This window comes from Panicum virgatum, chromosome 2N, assembly GCF_016808335.1.
Source record: "Panicum virgatum strain AP13 chromosome 2N, P.virgatum_v5, whole genome shotgun sequence".
NCBI classification, from domain to species: Eukaryota; Viridiplantae; Streptophyta; class Magnoliopsida; order Poales; family Poaceae; genus Panicum; species Panicum virgatum.
In genome coordinates this window covers 57,072,370-57,095,962 of record NC_053146.1, presented here as the reverse complement: position 1 = coordinate 57,095,962, position 23,593 = coordinate 57,072,370, and the positions used below count along the sequence as shown (strand labels likewise).

At 44.8% G+C, this 23,593-nt stretch overlaps 2 protein-coding genes across 3 annotated transcripts; one reads left to right on the top strand and one right to left on the bottom strand.

Annotated features, from left to right (window-relative positions):
• Positions 1-10,648: 10,648 nt before the first annotated feature.
• On the bottom strand, positions 10,649-16,890 carry LOC120658322 (mediator of RNA polymerase II transcription subunit 8-like). Of its 2 annotated transcripts, none has more exons than XM_039936578.1 (12): positions 16,553-16,877; positions 16,272-16,396; positions 15,391-15,515; positions 15,105-15,288; positions 14,875-14,979; positions 14,612-14,679; positions 13,582-13,842; positions 13,144-13,197; positions 12,833-13,039; positions 12,567-12,620; positions 11,673-11,733; positions 10,649-11,163 (listed from the first exon to the last, which is right to left on the bottom strand). In XM_039936578.1, the coding sequence occupies exons 1-12, from the start codon at positions 16,780-16,782 to the stop codon at positions 10,991-10,993; spliced, it is 1,647 nt and encodes a 548-aa protein (XP_039792512.1). In that variant the 5' UTR covers positions 16,783-16,877; the 3' UTR covers positions 10,649-10,990. The 2 variants fall into 2 exon arrangements, with proteins under 2 accessions (XP_039792512.1, XP_039792513.1); XM_039936579.1 differs by having other exon boundaries at positions 10,663-11,163; positions 13,582-13,839; positions 16,553-16,890.
• A 5,558-nt stretch (positions 16,891-22,448) lies between these two features.
• Positions 22,449-23,521, top strand: LOC120662799 (putative nuclease HARBI1). The gene is made up of 2 exons (XM_039941871.1): positions 22,449-22,967; positions 23,049-23,521. The coding sequence occupies exons 1-2, from the start codon at positions 22,562-22,564 to the stop codon at positions 23,519-23,521; spliced, it is 879 nt and encodes a 292-aa protein (XP_039797805.1). The 5' UTR covers positions 22,449-22,561.
• Positions 23,522-23,593: the final 72 nt, after the last annotated feature.

Sequence of the window (23,593 nt, the reverse complement as noted above, 5' to 3'; positions counted from 1 at the left end):
CGACGGGATCATAAAACTTGCTCGGAACTATATTCTGCTCCATCCCCAAGCAAACGAGCAGCAGGAAGCTTAGAAGCAAAAACACAAAATTGAACTGAAGATGATAGACATCATCGTCACCCAGCCGCACGCGATGAGCACCTGATGATGCAAACTAAGCAAGGAATACAAAACGACCAGCCAACGACGAACACGCAAGGAACAAACAGCAATGTGACGAGGAATCTGTCTGGTGGCCGGGGCTTACATACCTTATCGTATCACAGCACAAGCCACGCCTGGTGCCCGGCCGGCTTCATTCGCCATGCAATCAGCAGGCTGCCACACTTTCTCCTAGTGAATGAAGAGAGACATCGAGAGAGAGGGGAGATAAAAAAATATATTATCCAAATAAAAAAAGAGAGAAGAAACACAGAGAGAGAGAGACTAGGCCAGGATATATAGGAGGAGATCGATCATGGCGGACCTGACGAATGCCGTGCAATGGTGGCAGGAAGAGCAGCCGCTCATCCTCGTCCTGGCAAGCGTGGTCACCCAGCTGTTCCTCATAGCCTCTACGTCCCTGCGCAAGCGCGCCATCCGGCCTTGCCTCAGGATCTTGATATGGCTCACCTACCTGGGGAGCGACGCCCTGGCGGTGTACGCCCTGGCTGCCCTCTTCAACCGCAGCAAGAATGAGCAGGCCGCCGGTGGCGGCAACAGCCTGCTGGTGCTGCTCTGGGCACCCATCCTCCTGATGCACAGCGGCGGGCACGGGGTGATCACCGCCTACACCATCGAGGACAACGAGCTGTGGATGCGGCACGTGGTCACCGCGTTCTCGCAGATCGCCGTGGCCGTCTACGTCTTCTGCAAGTCATGGCCAGCCGTCGCCGGCGACAAGCTGCTGCTGGGGGCGGCGGTGTTGCTGTTCCTCCAGGGGGCCGGCGAATGCTGGAGCAAGCCATGGCGCCTCCTCTTTGGTACCGCTGATGACCAAGTCATGAACTTGGATCGTACACCGAGGACGTCGTCAATCAGCGATGGCGACGGCGACGGCCCTCTCGACAGGTTTGTGCAAGCCGTAAGGGGCTATGTTCCTGGTGCCAAGAGGGGCGGCCCTCCTCCTCCTGCAGATGCTGATAACAATGAGATGGAGCTTCATCCTGTGAAGCAGGCTCTGGACATCTTATCTCCGTACGACCCTGTTCGGCTTCGACTCCTCAAATCCTTCTGGGTCCTTGATGACAAGGAGGCATGCGACACGTTGAGAAGAGGGTTGTGCAACACCTTTGATGCTATCTACAACGCCAAACAAGTAGGAGTATCATTGAAAAAACTGAAAATACTACTGCTGGACGCCATCAAGAACATAAAGACTGGACGCCAGCAAGAGCCACAAGGAAAGTTACAGTGGTGGCGATGTCTGTTAGCTATGGGGGGAACCATTATGCCTCTAGTGGCCTTGGGCCTCTTCCACAAGAGCCACAAGGAAAGTTACAGTGGTGGCGCTGTCAAGCTCACCTACGCCTTGTTCGGCTGCACCAGCGCGTGCTACTTGTTCGCCTCCATGATGATGAATCCTCTGGGATGTTTGCTGGTGTGGCCTCAAACGGTCGCCCAATATGTTAGAATTGCCAAAAACTTAAATCAGTGGCACATTACCCAGGATCTTAACATAACCTAGTTCATGACAAATCAATCTAATGCGGAATAAATTGGTAAACATTATACCAGCGTTAGCAGTTGCAGCAGCCATTTACGCCTGATCCGTAGAGGAAGTAGGCGTTCTTGTCGGTGTAGGAGATGCAGCAGCGAATCGGAGTCCTTCGGACGCCAAACGGGAGTGCTTGGCCTTCCAAACCCCTCCAGTGCCCTTAGCGATCAGACTAGCGGTGGCTAGGGTTTTAGAATGACGTGAATGGGTTGATTAAGGTAGCTAACCACGACCTTATATTTATAGGCACTGTGGGGCTGGGGGCCAGCCTCTGGAAACGGGCCTAATGGGCCTGCTGATCACAGCCCATTAGGGTATTATCATTAGGTTTCCTTAATCGCTGTTTAGATGGTTTAACATGCTTCCTTAATAGTGAAGATCACAATATCTTAACTGAAATATTTCCAACATTCTCCCACTTGATCGAACGGTTAAGGCTAATGTTCAGTATCATACTAATGTTCACCCTTAGTAGTAACAGAAAGTACCGGACCAATGCGTCGTCAGTAGCTTGATGCACTACTGGGACTCCATTACCCACAGTCTCACTGAAACACCTCGGTAGAACGCTTATTCGTTAGTTAGGAGTCATAATGGCCCTAAACCAGGACCTAAAGACTATCCACCAAACCCATATTAGTAACGTGCTGCTTAAACACGTTCGGTGGTAAGCCTTTAGTGAGCGGATCCGCTAACATAGAATTAGTTCTTATGTGCTCAATCTTAATGGTTCGATCCTGGCATCTTTCTTTCACAACACGATACTTAAGGTCAATGTGTTTGGAAGCACCACTTGACTTGTTGTTACTTGAAAAGAATACTGCAGACTGATTATCGTAGTATAACGTTATAGGTTCCGTAATGTTGTCAATTACCTTGAGGCCCGGAATAAAATTCTTAAGCCAAACAGCATGTCCAGTTGCTTCATAGCATGCCACAAACTCAGCTTGCATCGTCCACGCTGCAACTAAACTTTGCTTAGAGCTTTTCCATGATATAGCTTCCACCAGCTAACATGTAGATATATCCTGATGTAGATTTCCTACTATCCACACATCCAGCAAAGTCAGCATCAGTATAACCCACAACTTCAAGGTTATCTGATCTTCTGTATGTGAGCATGAAGTCTTTAGTGCCTTGGCAGTAACGTAATGCCTTCTTGACACCAACCCAGTGGACCTTTCCGGGATTTTTCTGATATCTTCCAAACATTCCGGTAGCAAATGCCAAGTCAGGACGCGTGCAGACTTGTGCATACATCAAGCCTTCCGACAGCTGAAGCATAAGGTATGTCCTTCATCTCATCTGATTCCAATTGGTTCTTAGGACATTGGGCTTCACTAAACTTATCGCCCTTCGCTAATGGAACAGGTGTGGCCTTACTCTTATCTATATTAAATCTCTTAAGCATTTTCTCAATATATGCCTTTTGAGACAATCTTAGTACTCCTTTGGTCCTATCTCGGTGTATCTCAATGCCCAGAACATAAGAGGACTTCACCAAGATCTTTCATATCAAAATTGGATGAAAGAAATCCCTTTGTCTCATGCAGCATACGCTTATCGCTGCTCGCTAATAGGATATCATCCACATAAAGCACTAGAATTATAAATTTACCATCCTTTATCTTAGTGTAGATACAATTATCCACATCATTCTCCTTAAATCCGAATTTCTTAATCACTTGATCGAATTTAAGGTTCCACTGTCTTGACGCTTGCTTAAGCCCGTAAATGGATTTCTTAAGTCTGCATCCTAAATGTTCCTTGCCCTTCACAACAAAACCTTCCGGTTGTGCCATGAAGATGGTCTCATCCAAGTCACCATTAAGGAACACAGTTTTGACATCCATCTGATGTAGCTCTAAGTCATAATGAGCCACTAGCGCCATAACGATTCTGAATGAATCTTTCTCAGACACAGGGGAGAAAGTTTCATTATAATCAACCCCTTCCTTTTGTGTAAAACCTTTGGCTACAAGCCTTGCTTTGAATCGTTCGACATTCCCTTTAGAATCACGTTTAGTCTTGTAGACCCATTTACAGCCTACTGGTTTGACTCCATTAGGAATATCTACCAGATCTCAAATATCATTGGAACTCATGGACTTAAGCTCTTCTTCCATGGCCTCAACCCATTTGGCAGAGTTCTCACATGATAATGCCTCTCTAAACGAGTTAGGATCATCAGCTTTCCCAATATCATACATGTCTTCACTTAAGTATGTCTCATAATCAGAGAAAACTGTCTGTTTCCTAGCCCGCTGTGATCTTCTTAATGGTTCAACAGGCTGAGGTGCTGGTTGAGGTGCAGTCTGAGGCACCTCGACAGGGTTCTCAACTTCAGCATTAGGCGCCATTTGCTCAGCTTGTTGTTCGCTCGCAGGATCAGGAGTTACTTCAACAGGCGGAGCAGCGCTAGTACTCTGAACAGGAGGCGTAATCTGAACAGATGGTGTACTCTGAATGGAAGGAACAAACAGCGGCACTAACTGAGGTGTTACTGTTTCTTTAAATCACCAGGATGGGAAGCTCAGCCTGTATTTCTTCAAGATTAATTTCCCTTCCTCGGAAAGCTCCCACTGATTCCTGCATCCTCTAGGAATACAGCCTGCCTGGTCTCAACGAACTTAGTGAAACGATCAGGACAGTAGAATCGGTATCCCTTAGACTTATCAGGGTATCCGATGAAATAGCAGCTCACCGTCTTATCATCTAATTTCTTTTGCTGTGGATTAAATAACTTAGCTTCGGCTGGACATCCCCACACACGCAAATAATTAAGCGATGGTTTCTTCCCAAACCACAACTCATAAGGTGTTTTTGGCACGGATTTGGAAGGAACACGATTAAGTATGTGTGCAGCTGTTTTTAATGCTTCCATCCACAGCTCCACAGACAAAGTAGAATAACTAAGCATGCTGCGTACCATATCCATTAGTGTACGATTACGACGCTCAGCAACTCCGTTTTGCTGTGGTTCGCCCGGCATGCTTGTACTGGGCCTTTATACCATTCTCTTCAAGATACTTAGCGAATGGTCCAGGTACTTGGACCGAATGGAGCATGTCTCCCATAATATTCACCACCTCGATCCGATCTCACTAATTTAATAGTGATATTATGCTGATTTTCCACTTCAGCCTTGAATATTTTGAATTTATCTAATGACTCAGGAATCGATCACGAATGGGGTAAATATAACCATAACGAGAGAAGTCATCTGTGAAAGTAATGAACGAGTCAAAACCATCAACAGACTTTACTGGGAACGGGCCACAAATATCAGTATGAATTATTTCTAATAGGCCCGTACTCCGAGTAGCTCCTTTCTTAATTGTCTTAGCGAATTTCCCCTTAATACAATCAACACATTGTTGATCTAAGTCTGAGAGATCTAATGAATGGAGTATCTCTTCTCTTATGAGACGCTCAATTCTCCCCCTCGAAATGTGGCCCAAACGACAATGCCACAATTTCGAAGAAGTCTCATCATCACGCTTACGCTTATGTGATACATCATCCACATTCATTGCAGAATAAACTTTATCAAGAGAGAGCAAATAAAGATCGCCTTGCAAATGACCAAGGCCCACACTTAAATTATGAAATTTAATGTTGCACACAGAGTTGCCAAACTCACAAATATGTCCCGACTTATCTAAACGCGAAACAGAAATAAGGTTTCTCTTCAAACTGGGAACATAAAGAACATCATGCAAACTAAGGTTGAAGCCGCCTGGTAACTCCAAATTGAAGCTCCCAATGCCTTCAACCTTCACTTCATTGCCATCAGCCACTCTTAGACTTCGCTTCCCCCTCTCTTATAGTTCGGATCGAACTGAATACCTGCAGTGAATTGGAAATGTGCACAGTGGCACCTGAGTCAATCCACCAAGTATTAGGAGAAAAATTCACTAAGAATGATTCATCAATAAAAGATACATAATCAGTAATTGTACCTTTGTTCTTAAGCCACTCCTTAAATCCATGGCAATCCTTCTGCTCATGTTTAGGTGACTTGCAGAACTTGCACAACCTCTCATTAGAGGTCTTCTTATGTGACACGGCCTTGCTCTTATGGCCCTTAAACTTTCTCTTATGCTGCCTGCTGCTGCCAGACTCAGCCTGATGCTTAGGAGTGTTGCTCATGCTAACACGCCCAAAGCGCTCGCTGACCATGTTGACAGCATCCTTCATCCTTTCAGCTTTCTGCCTTTCTTCTTCCTCAACACAGTAGCTAATGAGCTCAGCCATGCTCCAAGTCGCCTTCTGAGTGTTGTAACTTATTTTGAAGGGACTGTACTGTACTGGCAGAGAAGTCATGATGAAGTGCACCAGAAAACCATCAGAGACTAGCCATATCCAGTGTCTTCAGCTTATTTGTCATGTCACACATGCTCATAATGTACTCCCTGATTCCACTTTGCCCATCATACTGTGAAGTCAGCATCTTCGTGATCAGGGTGCTAGCATAAGTCTTGGAAGAACTCTTAAAGTTCTCATCCACCTTAGCAAGGTATGCCTTGGCGCTCAGATCGTTACCATCCTTGTCCTTATCAGGAATAGCACCACAGATGGCCAGGAGTGATCGTGTTCTTAATGATCATGTTGGCCATCCTGTCTGATCTCTCCCACTTCTCAATGGCAGTACGATCACCATTGGAATCAGCGGGCTCTGCTGGCTTGTTTTGACGTAAGGCGAGATCATACTCGCACACAGCAATGGCCACCTGAACATCTTTATACCAGCTGGGGTAGTTGGTGCCATTTAGGGGCTCAATGGATTTCAGGTAGCCCAGTCACAGTGTTCACTGAAAATCATGAGAACAATAACTTAATTAAACTCACAATTAAGATGCGCATAAGAAGTATGATATTAACCCTACGATGGTCTGATTAAAATCATACATAAATTTCAATTTGCATCACCGATGGGGAAAACAAACGAAATTTATCATTAAAACTCGTAATTAAATCAACGATGGTCAGAATTAATTACAAGTGCTCTAAATAAACTTCCCGATGGTTCCATTTAAATAGAGTGCATCTTAATTGCTAATGGTGGATGAACATAATTTTCAGTGAATAAATGCAATTAAAATATAATTAAAAGCTATTTACATAACTCATGGAAATTAATTAACATAATGCTGGTAATTAATAAGTGCAACAGAAATAATTAAAGCCTTTAACATAACAGCAATTAAAATTAAGCTTAAATCATAAGAAACAGTAATAGAAAAGCTTTAAACATTAAACTGGGCTAAAAGACATAAATCTGAACCAAAAACAAAAACGGCCCAAAAATTCCCCTCTTTGCGCGCGGCCCATTAAGCTGCTGCGCGGCCCAGTCCGGCCCATCCCGCGAAACCCTAATGCGGTGAAATCTGGACCGTCCATTGTGATCTGAGGGCCACGAACTAATGTAGCTTCGTATAAAAGAGAGGAGACCTGTCTGAACCCTAAATCACTTCCACTCCCTTTCCTTCTTCGTCCCTCAGACCAAGCCGCCACTGCTCGCAGCGCTCACGCGAGCACCTATGCGGGCCCGCGCCGCCGCCTGGGTGCTGCAGCCGCCGCTGCTCCTCACGCGCGGGATGCGCGTCCAACACGTCGCGCGGTGGGGCCGGCGGGCCCGGCCACCGCTGGTGAGCCCGGCCTGCGCCTGTGCCGCGCGCCAGCAGGCCGCGCAGTGCCTGTGCGCGGGCGCGTGCGCCAACGAGCCCTGCAGCCGCCAGCGCCGGTCGGAGCGCTGCCTGGCTCGACGCGCGGCAGCAGTGCGTCGCGGCGCCTGCGTGGGAGCCGGCCAAATCCGGCCGCCTTGCCTGCGCCGTGCACCTGGCAGGCCCGGTCGCCGCTGATGCGGCTTGCAGGCCGCCGACCGACCACCTCCTCATCTTGGCTCACCCGCGCCACCGCTTATGCTCCTCTGTGGGCCCTCCCGCCGGCGCCGCGTGCGAGTGAGTCGCGCGCGGTTCCGTCGGGGGGCTCCACTTAGGTGCTGCTCATGGCGTCCGGGTGCAATTTGCACCGCAGACAGGCCAACCTCATGCCCGCTGCGTCGCCCAGGTAAGATGCTCCTCAATCTTAGGGTTAGGGTTCATCACGGGATTTGGGGATTTTCTTAATGAGATCTGAAAATTGCTTTTCCCCTTCTTCTACATGCTTACTGATGCATCCAATCTCATGAATTTGGATCTAATTTGCGGAAATTAACATGAACAGAGGCTTAATTTGGGGAACAGATTAAGTAGCAGCAAACCCTAACCTTAATTGCATAGCTAATCATCAATTTGTCTCGGTTTAACCATGAATTAGCATAAACATTAATGATTTGCATCTAATCCGAGACACTTAGCATTAACAGATCAAGATTAATCTTAAACTTGACCTAAACCGAATTAGATTAGATCTAATCTCATGATCAGAAACTTAATTAACCATGATTTAGATCTAATCAAGCATGATTAATACATAAAAGCCATTATGCAGGATCTAATTTGCATCTAAAACATGCATCAACCTTAACTGTGCAATAGGATCTAATCTGCACAGCATGTTTTGCATCTTAAACCGACGAAAACAGAGGCATAAACATGGCTCAAAATTGACCGTGCATGACTAGGTTAAGATGGCTCATGATACCGATTGTTAGAATTAGCCAGGAACTTAAACATTAGAGGCTAATAACCCAAGATCTTAACATAACCTAGTTCATGACAAATCAATCTAATGCGGAATAAATTGGTAAATATTATACCAGCGTTAACAGTTGCAGCAGCCATTTACGCCTGATCCGTAGAGGAAGTAGGCGTTCTTGTCGGTGTAGGAGATGCAGCAGCGAATCGGAGTCCTTCGGGCGCCAAACGGGAGTGCTTGGCCTTCCAAACCCCTCCAGTGCCCTTAGCGATCAGACTAGCGGTGGCTAGGGTTTTAGAATGAGGTGAATGGGTTGATTAAGGTGTTAACCACGACCTTATATTTATAGGCACTGTGGGGCTGGAGGCCAGCCTCGGGAAACGGGCCTAATGGGCCTGCTGATCACAGCCCATTAGGGTTTTATTATTAGGTTTCCTTAATCGCGTTTAGATGGTTTAAACACTTTCTTAATAATGAAGATCACAATATCTTAACTGAAATATTTCCAACACAATACAGTCTCATTGGGTTCTTCATGAAAAAGCACGACAACAGCAGGGAGCCGGTACGGATACTTGTACGCAAGTTAGTCAGTCTCGTGGTGCGCATCCCAGAGTACAGAAACATCTATCTCATTGGCTTGTACGCCATGGATCCACTGGGGGCCGCATCATCCCGCGGCATCATCACGTTAGTTCGCAGACATCTGGAGGCTGGTTGGGAGAAGCACATAGACAGCGCCGCCACTTACAGGGAGTTCAATGACCGGAGGGGCGGTATGGCTCTCGAGCACCACGAATGTGACGACTCCGGCCTGCTGCGGTCAAGCTTGAGGGTGCCGTTCGCCGAGAGCGTCCTCCTCTGGCACATAGCCACGGACCTGTGCTTCTACCACCACCACGATGTCCCTGGCCCCGGGGCTTGGCGCACGGCGTCTCGTCACCACCAGAAGGCCGCCCGGTGCAGGGAGATGTCCAACTACATGGTGCACCTGCTGTGCGAGAACCCCCAGATGCTCATGGTCGGCGCGAGGCGGCATCTGTTCAACGACGCCTATGAAGAGCTATGCAAAATCTTCGGCAACGAAACTAGCACACCAAAGGATGAGAAGGAGCTCGCCCAGAGAATAATCGCCAAGGGGGATTCTCGACAGGGAGAGGGAGAAGGAGGCGGCTTCGTCCACGACGCCCGCGCTCTCGCCGAAGCGCTGCTGGCTCTGGGTGATGACGCGATGTGGGAGGCCATCGAGGGCGTCTGGGTGGAGATGCTCTGCTTCTCCGCCGGCAGGTGCAGAGGGTACCTGCACGCCAAGGCCTTGGGCACGGGCGGCGAGTTCCTCAACTATGTCTGGCTCCTCATGTCGTACATGGGGATGGAGACCCTGGCGGAGAGGATGCAGAGGGCGGAGCTTCCCGGCGCGGGAGGAGACGCCGGCGCCGCGCGGACCGCTGATGAGATCGTTATCATCGAGGGCGTGGTGTGACGGGTGATGGATGCTTGCTCGATCATCGGGACCATCTCGTCCCCGGCCTGCTCTGCTCCCGGTTCAGTTCGTTGTGTGTTCTGCTTTCCCGTGGAAGATTGCTCATTTTTTGTTGAGTGCCATGACTGTATTTTGCTTTTTTATTTCAGATGGAGTGCGGTGGTTGTTTGTTGATTGGTGTGCTTCTCTTTGCTCGTCTTGCTCCTCAGCTTAACAAGAGGATTGTAAATGCTGTGTGTTCCTTGTTACTCCCTCGGTTCTTTTTTTATATGACACTGTTGACCTTTTTTCGATTTTGACCAACATTATTTAATTAATCAGTTAGTTAAATAAAGTGAAATAAGTACATTTACATCTATTATCAAATCTATTATCAAGAAGTATCTTAAATCTAACTTGAAATTCTAGCTATTTGCATAAATATTTATAGAAAAGACAAATAGTCAAACGAAGAAAAAAAATCAATAGTGTCATATATTTAAGAACGGACAATGCTGCCTACCATTTATGTGTTTTGTGTGAACATCTGATGACCAATTTCCAGAACAGATTTCCCTCTTCATATTACAAAAAGACTGCACTGGTGCTACTCTGCCTACCTAGTCTAGCTTCATGATCTACCATATTCATGTGAATGTAGGCTTTGGCCGGCAGGGCTCTCATGACGGAGCCACCTGACAAAGGAAACGCCCGTACTGTTGCCCTTCACAAAGAGCGTTCAGAGGTCTCTAGGTTACAGATTCTTTGGGAGCATAAGATTATCTCAGTGGATCTGCCACATACCTCCTGGCAGGCAGGTTCCTGAAGAAGGGATTGCATGAGGCTCATTGGGCTGAAGAGATCACCAACGACTGCGCCTGTCTTACCCGTATGCACTTTAACAACAGGCACGCACGTTAGGCGATTCCAACAAAAGAAGATACACAGCAGACAGATATCTTTGACAAACACAACGCAGAATGTATCATGCTAAACTTAGCCTGCATCTCACCGATGCTGATACATCTACATCGATTTACAGCAAAAAAAAAAGGCTATCAACTTAACAGAGTCATTGACAACTATAAATGACACAAGTTGATGATAGACTGGTAGCTCTTTCTCTATCTTGTGGTGTGTACAATTGTCCCCATGTGGCCATGCTCTAGCAAATTGACGTTAGCTGCTGATCATTGCTGGTTCTGTTGTCTCTGCTGAGGAAAATTGGGATTCTGCGCCTGATTCTGAAGGCCTACCATGCCCTGTTGCATGTTCTGAGCACCGGCCTGCATGTTCCCGTATACCCCTTGCTGCTGTTGCTGCATTCCCATCATGCTGCTATTTGTGGCTCCCATACCGAACACTGCAGCAGAAAACATTGCAGAGAATTGCTCAGAAGTAGAAACTTGAGAGAATTATTTGGTCAAAAGGTAAAATAGACTGATAAACGTGTGTGCCACAATGACAGCTCAAAATCAAGGGCACTTAAAGCTTTGCATCTGCCAATGCTTCAACAATGGAGCCAGAGCAATATACTAGCACTGGACAAATGCTAAAAAAACTTAAAGATAACAGTGCTCTGACTTTTCCTTGGTACTCTATTCTTGATGTTTTTGTAATGACATCCTACCTTTGCCTTACAGTAATTTCCAATATATTTTGCCCTTTTGAATTGTGATCATGCCTCCACCATCAGTCGCATACTCGTCTCTTCTAACTCTAGGGCCAGTTTTCTACCAAACATGCCAGCAATGCTACCAAAACAGTTGATAGTAGTATATGTATATGTCTTGAATTCATGGCTTCAAACAACAATTTTATCCACTTGACAATGGTAACTTACAAAAGCTTGAGGAAGGAAACAGTACGTACTTTGGTCAGTCAGCATTTGGGATGGATGACTCCTTTGTGGATGCCCACCAGCCATACCATACTGATCAATAATCATCAAAACAATAGAATCAATACAAAACGTTATGTGTGAATAATAGCAGACATTCCAGAAACAGAGCAAAACAAGGCAACAGATGCTGCAATCTTTACATGAAACTGCTTCTTCACTAATCGTGAAATCATGTCCACGATGGACAAGATACCATTAGCATAAAAGGAAAACATAAAATGGTAACACTAGCTATTGTTAGAGAAGCCAACTGCACAAACTAGCACTTAAACTACTGCCCTGATCCATCACTTAGAGAGGCTTGTGCTGAACTTGCTTAGGAAAACCAACTTCAGCATTGGCAATATGAATCATGCAAGTAGGCAAATAATAGGCCTTTAATCAGACCACCCTACAACAAACACTCATTTACAATACAGTAATGAACTCCTCCTTTCTAGAAGATTTATAAGGGTAAAGGGAAATATAGATGGGAATATATCAGGTGCAAACCAACCTCTTCGTGCAAACCATGCAAACTTCAATCTGGATCACCGGATTAAGATCCAAGGGGCATGGGGGGATTGGGTAATTTTACAATTAATCGCCCGCCTCTAATCACACTTTTGCAAATCCCCCCTCCCACTCCCCATGCGCACCCCCTTGGATGTTGATCCGGTGGCCCAGATTAAAGCTTGCACGGTTTGCACGAAGAGGTTGGTTTGCACTTGATATGTATATGTTCCCAATATAGACTGACATCGCCCAGTAATTGTGACGGTCAATTATACACCACACACGCAGAGAACTATTTTCTTCAAACAGATTCAGAATATAATTTCTGACTAAACTTGGATACAGCGAAACAATATAAAGGCACTGACCTGCATTTGAGGCATAAGCGTCTGTGATTGCATTGTTCCAGGCATATTTGCCATCTAAATGAAAAAATGAAGGCAAGATTAACCAACCATGAGACCAGGTACAGAAAAATATATAGATCAGACTAGCAACTAAACAAACTAAAAATCTTTTCTCATTAGTTCCTTCATGATGTCGTAGATGCATATCAATAAAGTCCAACTATCTGTTAAGGAAACCAAATGGGCTTATTTTCCACACTAAATTATTAGAAGAAAGCATATCTAACCATTTGTGAGTTTGATGATGCCTGTGCAGCAGTGAACATTGCACTATTTGCAGTTCCAGCAAACTGGCCCAAGTGACTTCGTAGCTGAGTTCCTTGGTTCAATTGACTCTGAGCCATGCCTGGTTGCATACGTCCAGGCTGCATCTGCCTGTTATGAAACTGTTGCGACAAGGCTTGGTTGTACTGCATTTGTTGTTGACCAGGGACCTACAAAAGTTGTTTTTTTAAGAAATTATAAGGTTGGTTTATTTTTATTTTTATTTTGGTGGGGGGGGAGGGAGCTATTTCAGCAGAAAAGGCTATCAATTTGCCTGTAGTTTTTGTTGAGCCTGCCCCTGTAAATCTTGTAGCTGAGGAAGTGTGCTCTGCAGGAAAGTGTGGATTAAGTAAGCACATGAAATGAAATCACATACAGAACGAATATAACACAATCGAGAAGGAAAACACATACTCCATTCTCTATTGATAGTCCTATTTCACCTTGACACAATGACCAAGGAAAAGCAACCTTGCTTATCATCTAATTAATGTAACACAAGACTTTTTGCTAGTCCCCCAATATCTTTGCTAGAAACTTCTCGTTACAGGTGCCATTTATTGCCATGGTACTTATCAGCAGCAAATAGGACTATCATTTGAGAATATTTGAATTTTGGAAATAGGACTATCAAAAGAGAATGGAGGGAGTACTAAAGAAAATCTATAAAACTAAAGCACGTCCAAAGCTCCAAATGTAAACATGTCTTTACCTGTGCTAACATCCCAGCAGCTGATGGCCTTAGCTGCTGTTGAGCATGCATTTGCTGCTGTTGGGATGCTTGTATCAGCTTCTGTCTCTGCTGTTGTGGTGTTAGATGCTGCTGCGGTGAAGGGCTATTCATCATATTGGTGCCAGACCTAGGGGAGTTAGCATATGGCATTGGAGGAGTAGACACATTCTCAAAATTAGGGGTTCCTGTGCCACCAGGTGATGGTGCAGGTCTTCCAAGTAACTGCCCTCCAGATGCCTGCTAGTATCAAGGTTTCAAATCATTTTTTTCGCAGGTTTACGACAAGGTAAAAAATGTTATAAAAGCTATCATGGAAGCTATCCTTCATTGCAAAAACATATAGATCAATAATAATTACGCAAATAAGACCAAATGGAATGCTAATACATGCTGATACATCACATCCAACACTAATATAATGAATCATGTTCACAAGACCATCACAAAATCTGAAAACGGTACAGACTAGATTCGATTTAGAATGGATATAATCCTCATCGAGTTCATTAGAAAGAACTTGGGATTCATATATATGTTCACCAAGAACTGGGTCCCCCTAGAAAAGACCACTTTGCACATGGCCCAACTCATTTGGGTCGTCTACTTGGAGCTAAGCATAGCATCACTATTTTCCATTGTGCACCATTTAGCGGCACTATTTGTCTATTTCACAATATAGCAGCCATAGCTAGCATAGAGTGCTGAGGTTCCTTAGCTTGGCATTTAGCGAAAAAAACAAATAGATACAACACAGAGTAATATGAAAGGCAAGAAAATTTGAAACTGAGATGGAAAGATCAAACAATTATCTGAGTTTGACTATTGCCATTCCTTATGAACTAAAACTATCTTAACAACACCATGGGGAGATGATTGATATCATGTAAAACAGAATGAATCACACAATTCAATCTGCCTCTTTCTGAAGAGGTTTTCAACCAAAAGGACAATAAGATAGACCTCTCCTAATACCATGATAACAAATCAGTTAAAATTTAAGAACAGAAACCTGAATCGGATTTCCCTGGGTGTTGACACCACTAGGTGCAAATGTTGAGGAACTTTTGGGATAGCCACCTGCAAACACAAATAGCAATTAGATGCTGATATTGAAGCTTTTCTGTGAAATAGATCTCCAATGCAAGTGTCAACACGTGGCATATAAGGATTTTTTATGGCACATCATGAAAAATGAGACAACTCAACAAATCATAACTCAAAACAGGGAGAGGAACATTTATACAATTCAGATACACAACAAAATTTACGTACCAGAATTATCACCAACATTTTGTGCCCCATCCCCAAAAGGAAGTACTTCCACTAAATGGCTTGGAAGAGATTGTGGCTGCCTCTGGTCTCCTGATACCCGTAATCCTGGCAATCAAATAATTTCAGCTAGGCTAAGTACTGAACTGTATCAAGAATAGAAGTAAAAGGATCATTTATTTTGGAAATCAAATTGTATTTTTTATCAACATTGGTAAAGCATTGTCTTTCACCTTCACCGTAATTTACTGCTGCTCTAAGTAAGCCTTCCTGCTCCTGTATCTTTGCAGCTTGTGCTTTGTCCAATGTAGGAACAAGATTTGTCCCCTGACGACTTCCTAGCCCATAGCTCTTACGGCAGTCAGCAATTACTTTCTCAGCAGTTTCGCAAGCACTCCCAATCATGTCTATTCTAACCTGAAAGGAATAATAACAAGTCCATTCTACTTTCTAGATAGCCAATAAATCAATCAGGTACCACTTGCTGTAGTTTTTAATTCTTCATAGTGAATTGCTCACCTTTATCTTTTCAATCTGTGTAGGAACAGGTAGATTTGCTATTCCAGACAATAATTGCTCTCTTTTTGTAGTTTCCTCAACTTCCATATCAGGCAATAGTTTTGATGACAGCATTACAGGTAGTACTGCAACACACACACAATGAAATAAGAATTATGCTGCAACACTTGTAGCAAATTACTGCACAAACTGAGTATTCACATTATGCAAATTGGGAACACTAAATTGCAAGGCATCATGACCAGTTAGAGCAACCAACCATTTTCCAATGGCTTCTTAGATTGACTCTTCATGTGTAACACAACTTGTGAGGAAAAAAAACAACAAAGAAACAGCATACCAAAATATAACGACATTAGCTCAACTAGCCATAATTCTAGACCTCATTAATCCTACTTCAATAACAAAGAATCCAGAATTTCTTTTCCTCCAAATACATTGAAACATAGATGAATCATAGAGTTGGGCAATGCTGAACCATGAAAAGCCAAAGACTACATGTTATTCAGTCAAATAAGACAATATTTGTGTTGATGGATTCCTTTGAACTCAATACAGTTGGTTACTGAACAAAACTCATTAAAATCAACATTTAAGTTAAGATGTAAACTATAGCATACTAGAAAATAGAGTTGCTTCGATTTACCAAAAGGTGTTTCTTGAAAGTTGAAAATGCTATCCCTGAACAGGAATCCCAGAGATTGAACTAGAGCATAGCTGACAGGTGGAAAACTATCCTATTCATTAGAGAAAACTACATACTAGTTATGATTTCTAACAAAAAAAAAATACCGCTATGGCTAACTAAAGTAGACAGAGATAAACAGAAATATGCATATCCATAAAGGGGGGCAATTAAAGGATATTTCAGAACAGCATACTTGGAGCGTTCTCGGCATTGACGTTCCTGGGGTACACTACAAACACCTTGGACACATGCTTAATGTCCTCCACAATGTTGAAGAGCTCCATGCTCACCATCGAGAACTGCCCGAGGACGTCCTGCCTGCAATTCACCATACCCCAGGAAGCCAAACCATACCAGTCAGCAATCGTGCAGCGACACAACACCAGCAGAGATACCGTAACTAAACCCTAGAATCCCTGCGGCATCAATCGGTCGGGAGCCGAGGCGCGCGGGAGGGGGGGGGTGTTGATTTACCACTTGGGGGAGGCGGTGGGGTTCGTGCGGGCGATGACGTCGAAGTCCTCGAGGATGCGGGAGATGGCCTTGTACAGCCCCACCGCGCGCGCGCGCATCCCCTCCAGGTTCAGCTGCTGCTGCACCCCCGCGCTGAGCCGTTCGACCCGGGGAGCCGCCTGCTGCTCCCCTGCGGCCGCGCCCGGGGGCGGAGCGCCAGGGCCCGGTGCTGCCCCTAGCGCCGCGTCCATCGCCGGAGCAACAGCGCTGGAGCGGTGGTGGTGCGGCGGAGTGGAAGGGGGAGGCGTCCTCGAATCGGAACGGAAGGTGTCGGGATCTGTTGGCTTAGACTGACAAGTGGGACCGATCGAGTCAGTACCATAGACTCGCTTTAGACTGACAAGTGGGACCGATGCGCATGCGCCCCCTATCGCCGCCCACCACGGACGGAGCCATCGCGTCGAGCCCGCCGCCAAAAAGCTCGACGGCTTTTCGAATTCGAACTCCCCAACAGCTCCACCACTTCACCAGCCGCCGCACCTACAAGAACCGGCAAAAGGCACTGAGTGCAAGCAGAAGCCAGACACGCCGCTAGCCGCCGCTCTCCGCCTTCGCCGCTGCAGTCATCATCGCCGTCCCAGCTCGCACGGCGACATCCGCCGCCTTCAGCCGCCGGCGACCTCCTCGTTCCCCACCGGCGCCAGTCGCAGATCCGGCAACGCCGTGGCCGGAGCGACTTTCCCCCGCGACGAAATGGGCGGATCCGGCGACGGGCGGTTCGGGGATTTCTCGTCCCTTGGCGACAGCAACCAAGCTGGCGGCCTCACTTCGGCGGTCCATCGCTTCAGCGGTGTCCCTCCGCCGGATGAGCCTTTTGGCCCGCTGCATCCGCGAACCCCGGCGTCCGGATTCCACCTTCCTCTGGTGTCCCCGTTCGGCGGCCACTCTCCGGCGGCACTGACCTTCGGCAGCCCACATCCGCCGCTGGCGGCCTTCGCCGGCAACCATCCGCAGCCGGCGCCCTTCCCCGGCAACCATCCGCAACCGGCGCCCTTCACCGGCCTGCATCCGCACCTCCCTCCGTTCGCGGGCCAGGATCCGCGGTCGCCTGCAGTCAGAGGCCAGCTTCCTCCGGACCCTCGGTACGGCGGCTTCGACCTCAACGCCGACGACGAATTCCCTCCGGCGCACATGGGGTACGGGCACCGGGGCATCTTATATGTCCAACGGAAGATGGTTAAACCAAACATCGCACGGCCCATCGCCCATCTGCTATATGCTATGTTGCTAGTCGACGTGAAACTAACACCTCAGCGATCAAGACGGCGCCGCAGCCCATGCATGAGCAGTGCAGACACAACATAAGGTAATAAATGTCGTAAGTATGCTATCTTTTTTTTTCTTTTATTTTTTTCTAAATATCATGTGACCTAGTATATGTGGAATATTATATTAACAAATTCAATATTTTAATATACAGGATTTAACAATCATTCGGACTTAGTTCAACAATTCCAATAAACAAATTCAACATTTTATACTGAGATGTTGAAGCTGTATATAAAAAATGTTAAATGTATATATTCCAAGTGTTGAGTTTTTAAAAATTAAAAAATATTTTCATACGGGGTTTCATTTTGTTGCATTAATTCTAAACAACACGATGGTTCAAACGGAATCGAAAACGGACTCACGGTTTAAGAGAAAAATGTGTTTTAAGCTAGCAAATCAATTGAACCTCCACCCGCTCAATCAACCCTGTCGCGACACCTGTCACCCTAATTTTGAAGCAGTCCGCTGATCCGCTCAGCCCGCAGGAATCTCAGCCACTTGTTTCTATTCTGCACACATCTTAAAGTGGAAGTTTTATAGCAAACTATCCTCCAGAAGATGTATAGGTTTTCGGACGGGCACCAGGCCTCTCCGTCCCGGCCACACCGTTACTGGGCCGGTACGCCGTACCCTCGTTACTGGGCCTGTGCCTATGAGCCGTACCCCGTTCCCGGGCCGGTGCGTACGAGCCGTACCCCCCTCCTGTCCCGCGAGGACCCGGCAGCGGCCACGGACAGGAAGTCCCGCCCCGGGGGGGATATACATCGCTCACGCTACAAATGTGACATCCATTGCCTGAAGAAGGACGCATCCGCTGGTGGGATGTTTCGTTAGCTTATTTGGCCCAATAGCACTCCGCTCAGCATAGCCTGTTTTAGTTCTAAATGATGCGCAGCCCCATTTGTCTCCTGGGAACTATCAGGTCCACACTTGCTGCTGGGTCTACTTGTGACGTGTTTAGTTTGAGCTTATAGTAGTATTAATTTTGGCAGAAAAGAGAAGATTTGTGGACCTAGTTTACTTTATTCTTTATTTTTATTTTTTTTGGGCTCCCATTGCTATTGCTCGTGTCACTTGTTTCATTTTCTTCGGTCTATTTTTCCCTCGTTGCTGTTTGGTTTTGTTTCGTTCTTTTTCTTCCATTATTTTTCTTTTTTATTTTGCTAATGTTTTATACTAATTTCGTTATTTTCTCATATTTACTTATTTAATTTATTTTCTCTATCTTCTTCTTTACTGCTTTTCTATTTATTTTCTTTCTAGCCTTTAACTTTTCTTTCATTTCTTCTTCTATTAGTGAGTGATTTAGCAAGTTTTTCCCCTAAATTCTCTATGTTCTTTTTATTTACTTATGCTTTTCTATTTATTTTCTTCTAGATTTCGGATCAAATTAATTCTCGTTTCCACGAGGAGTCGAATCTAAACATACTAGATGCTACTCAGGTTTTCGATAGCCACTAGATTAAAGACTATTTTCCTTTTTTCTTCTAATTCGCTCTACGTACACATTTATTGTTTTTATTTACCATTTCTCCACTTTGTCTTCCCTTCTGAACCTTAGGAAGTTATCCTTAATTCATCCCTTTCAACAACATTCCTCTTTCTCGTATTTTTCAACAAAAATCATTTGTTTGTAATGCTAAATTATTTGTTCGTAATGCTAAATTATTTGTTCTCTTTGTAGACTAAATTGTTCTATGATGCTGAACTATTTGTTCGCGATATTTATTTATGTTATTTAGCCTATACAAACAAATGTTCTCGATGTTTAATGTTTTGTTCGTTGTACATTATTATTTGTTTGTTATGTTTAATTATTTGTTCGTAAAAATACTTATTTGTTCGTGTTGTTAAAAAATTTGTTCCCGGCAGCCGAATCTAATTATTTAATATTAAGAATTTTTTAAAAAAAACATGCAAACATAGATAAGTGTGGTCTTGTTTTGAAGATTTTATCATAATAAAGATAATGGTGCAATTCAAATTTAATCTGGATGCTTAGTTCAAAAGTTATAATTTTTTTAGTTTGGACTTGCATGTATGTGGATGATGTCAGCATCGTTTGTCAACTTATGCATGCATACTCATATTTTCTATAAATTAAGCAATCGTACGCAGACATTCTATCAATATGCACGTATGAATCAGTAATGGGCCTAACAGGCCTGACTGCAGCCTAATAATATCTCACGCTCACTCCAGCGGTAGGGGAAAAGTCTGCTTCAGTGGCCGCGGTGGTGGGCGCGTCGGCCGTGGCCGTGGACGCCGCGCCAGCCGTGTGCCTCCACCGCCCGGTGCCGGGACCTCACTCACCCAGTCCGGTACTCGCAACACCATCACCATTGCCGAGTCCTCCACATCGGGGAATACCGAGGACGACGACACCGACGACAACCATGATGGCAGCGACGAGGCGACCGAGAATGACTCCTCCCTAGGCTCTTATTTTATGTCCGTTGTTCCTTTGCGACATGCTAGTCTGCTATGTTGTATGTGGAAGCATGGCCAGGTTGCTTAATTTATGGGCAATCCTACATTATTACACATGGATTTTCATTAGTTTCATTTGTAAAAACTCGCAACGCTGTTTAGTAGCCTCTATTTGGATTCTCAGGAGGAGCGCCTACAGTGGATATATAATGCCTATGCAGATCCAAAAATGCATGAGTTATAAATGTTGCGTCCGTAACTATCTGCATGTGATGCCATGTGTGGCAATGCACCTTATTTATGCTGGGTCCTTTAGTAGCTTCCGTTAAGACATTTAATTCGTGACCACTATGTAACTGAACCGCGTTATATTCATGTAAGACTTGTATGCGTTGAAGGTCATGGACACTATGATTTGCAATTATGTGATATTTCTCTTTCGTTACTTTGGTTGCTGATTGACCAATGATCTTTTCTATGTTAGCATATGACTAATATCTTTGTTGTCAATATTGTAGGCTTCAAGTACAGCTGACAATGCTGATTTCTCCGGAGTTGGTGGTGAGGCTGCATGTACACAAGCTGCGGCTGTCTTACAAAGAGGGGGAGGGGAACCAAGTCCTGGGATTCAAGTGGACACCGCTAACTCAGGTGGTTTAGATGCAGTGGTGGCAGCACTTGCTGATTTATTTGGAAGGGACCACGTAGTAATTCCGGCTGTCAAGGCCGCACTTGAGCAAAGGAGGAGGAAGAGGGAATTGCTGAAGAAGGCTATCGTACTGTACTATATCACTTATCTGAACAAAAAACCTAGGGTAGCCAAGGTATCTGGAATTGAATGGGTACAGAAGACTGTTTGCAATGAAACATCTTGCTACACTACTACAGCCACCCCTATCACCGCCGGTTCTAAAAGTACATCACCAACGGTTTTGGGTACCGTTGGATTTAAGTCGTTGGTGATAGCGGGGCCATCATCGCCGGTTCCAGAACCGTTGGTGATGTGCACCCATCACCGCCGGTTCGTATCTGGAACCGTTGGTGATGGAGACATCAACACTGCCGGTTGAAGACACGAACTGGCGGTGAAGACCTTTTTCCCATCAAAAAAAATATTTTCATATAATAATATTGCATCATTTGTACAATATATATAATATATAATTATAGCAGCAGAATTCAACCATATGAGCTCATACATCGAGATTAAACAAAAGAGTCCATACAATCACCTCTCAGCCTAAGTAGAAAAATTTTTCAGATATCTAGTAGAGAAGTTGAGAACTGACTTTTTCTTGTTGATGTCAGGAATATCACTTCTCTCAGCATGAGGCACTTCATATCTAAGTATCTAACATATTATTTGTATGATGTTGATGTGCAATACAAAAGAAGCAAATGGCCGTTCAAAGCACAAATCTATTTTACAGGCTACAAAGCACAAATCTATTTTACAGGCTACAAATGGATGTTTTTAAATGACAATCAAATCTATGTGACTACTAAGTTCATGCATTCCACACAGATCCTAGTATCAGTACTTGCAAAAAAGACTTTCGTGTGCACTTTGTCAGCAAGCATCTCTAATGCAGCATCTTCACCTCCTCAGAAGCCGTACACCAGCAGATTAACCGACAAAGCACTCTACATTTCGGCTAGAGCTTCACATATAATAAACCAGCCCTTTATTAGATCCAACCTTTTTAGTGGCGATTACCAACGAAATGGCACAAATATGGCATTCATCATAAAATGATTTAGATACAAATGTACATGTAAAGTGGACACAGAAAATCTTAGTTTCACAATAAAACATTACAACCAGGTAGAAACAATGATTTATGATAGTGCGTTTCTCGACTCAAATACCTTATGCCTTTCTCTTGGCAATTGGTGCAATGCGCTTTAAATTTGAGTGGCATTCAGTCTCTATATTTAGAAATAGAATAACATAATTTGAAGAGTACACAATCTACCAACATAGCTCTCAGTATCCCACATTGCCTGATGATTTGAATTATTCAGAAAAACGCACACAAAAAAGCTGCACCAGTGACACCTTGGCCTTTGAGGAGCTGATCAGTTGCCACCTTGTGCTGCTCCTGCTCCTACTATCAGTAAGTGACCCTACTGATTACAAAGACCCAAACATAAGTTTGAGATGCTTCATGACCTTTTGGTGCATTCATATGGGTTGAAGTCAACAAGAAGGATGTCATCTAGAGAGGCTTTAGGCATGTTCCTGTGGATGGTTGGGCCCCTGAACCTATGAGACAAGTTGAGGATAAGTTTACCAGATCAATGGAGACAATAAGTCGGAAATTCAATCATGTGTTAGATTGTGTGTACAACCTAGCCAAAGACATCATAAGACCAAAGGACTCCTCTTACAGTTCAGTTCACCCAAAGCTAGCTAACCACAAGTATGCTCCATTCTTCAATAATGCAATTGGAGCCATAGATGGAACACATGTGAGAGTCATTGTGCGTGGCAACAAGCAGGGGCCTTATTTCAATAGGAGGAGTGAGAAGACTCAGAATGTGCTGGCCATATGTGACTTTGACAGGAGGTTCATATTTGTTGCAGCTGGGATTCCTGGATCGGCACATGATTGGGCAATCCTAAGAAAGGCCATGGAGAAGTGTGGTAAGAACTTTCCACATCCTCCTACAGGTATGTGGCCCTTTACTAATGCTGTTGTCAACGATGCACTATTCGTTTGCATGTCCAGTAGGTGATGCACCATTGTTGCAGGCAAGTTTTACCTTGTGGACGCGGGCTACCTAAACCGGCCCGGATATCTGGCACCGTACAAGGGAGTGAAGTACCATCAAGATGCATGGAAAGTTGGGCCTCGTCCTAGAGGTAAAAAAGAAATTTTCAACAAAGCTCATTCCTCCCTTAGGTCCGTGATAGAGCAGTCATTTGGTATGTTAAAGATGAAGTGGCGCATTTTATTGGGTCTCCCCCATTATTCTGTGCGCAAACAGGCCAAAATCATTTTGGCTTGTTGTGGACTGCATAACTTCATTTTAGAGAATGATAGTGACGATTTGCACTATCATATGGATGAGCAAGAGGAGGCATGTGCAGTAGATGAGGCAGATGAGGATGATGCTGACAAGACATGTAATGATGCGGCAGTGGACGATGATGCCAACATGAATGAACTCCGTGATGAAATAGCTAGAGGGTGCCGCTTGGCTTCACGTTCCAGATCTGTGTGATGTCGTTGTTGGTATCTGTGTGCTATATTAACACAATAAGGACATGTGTGAATGATGTTGTGATGATTGATC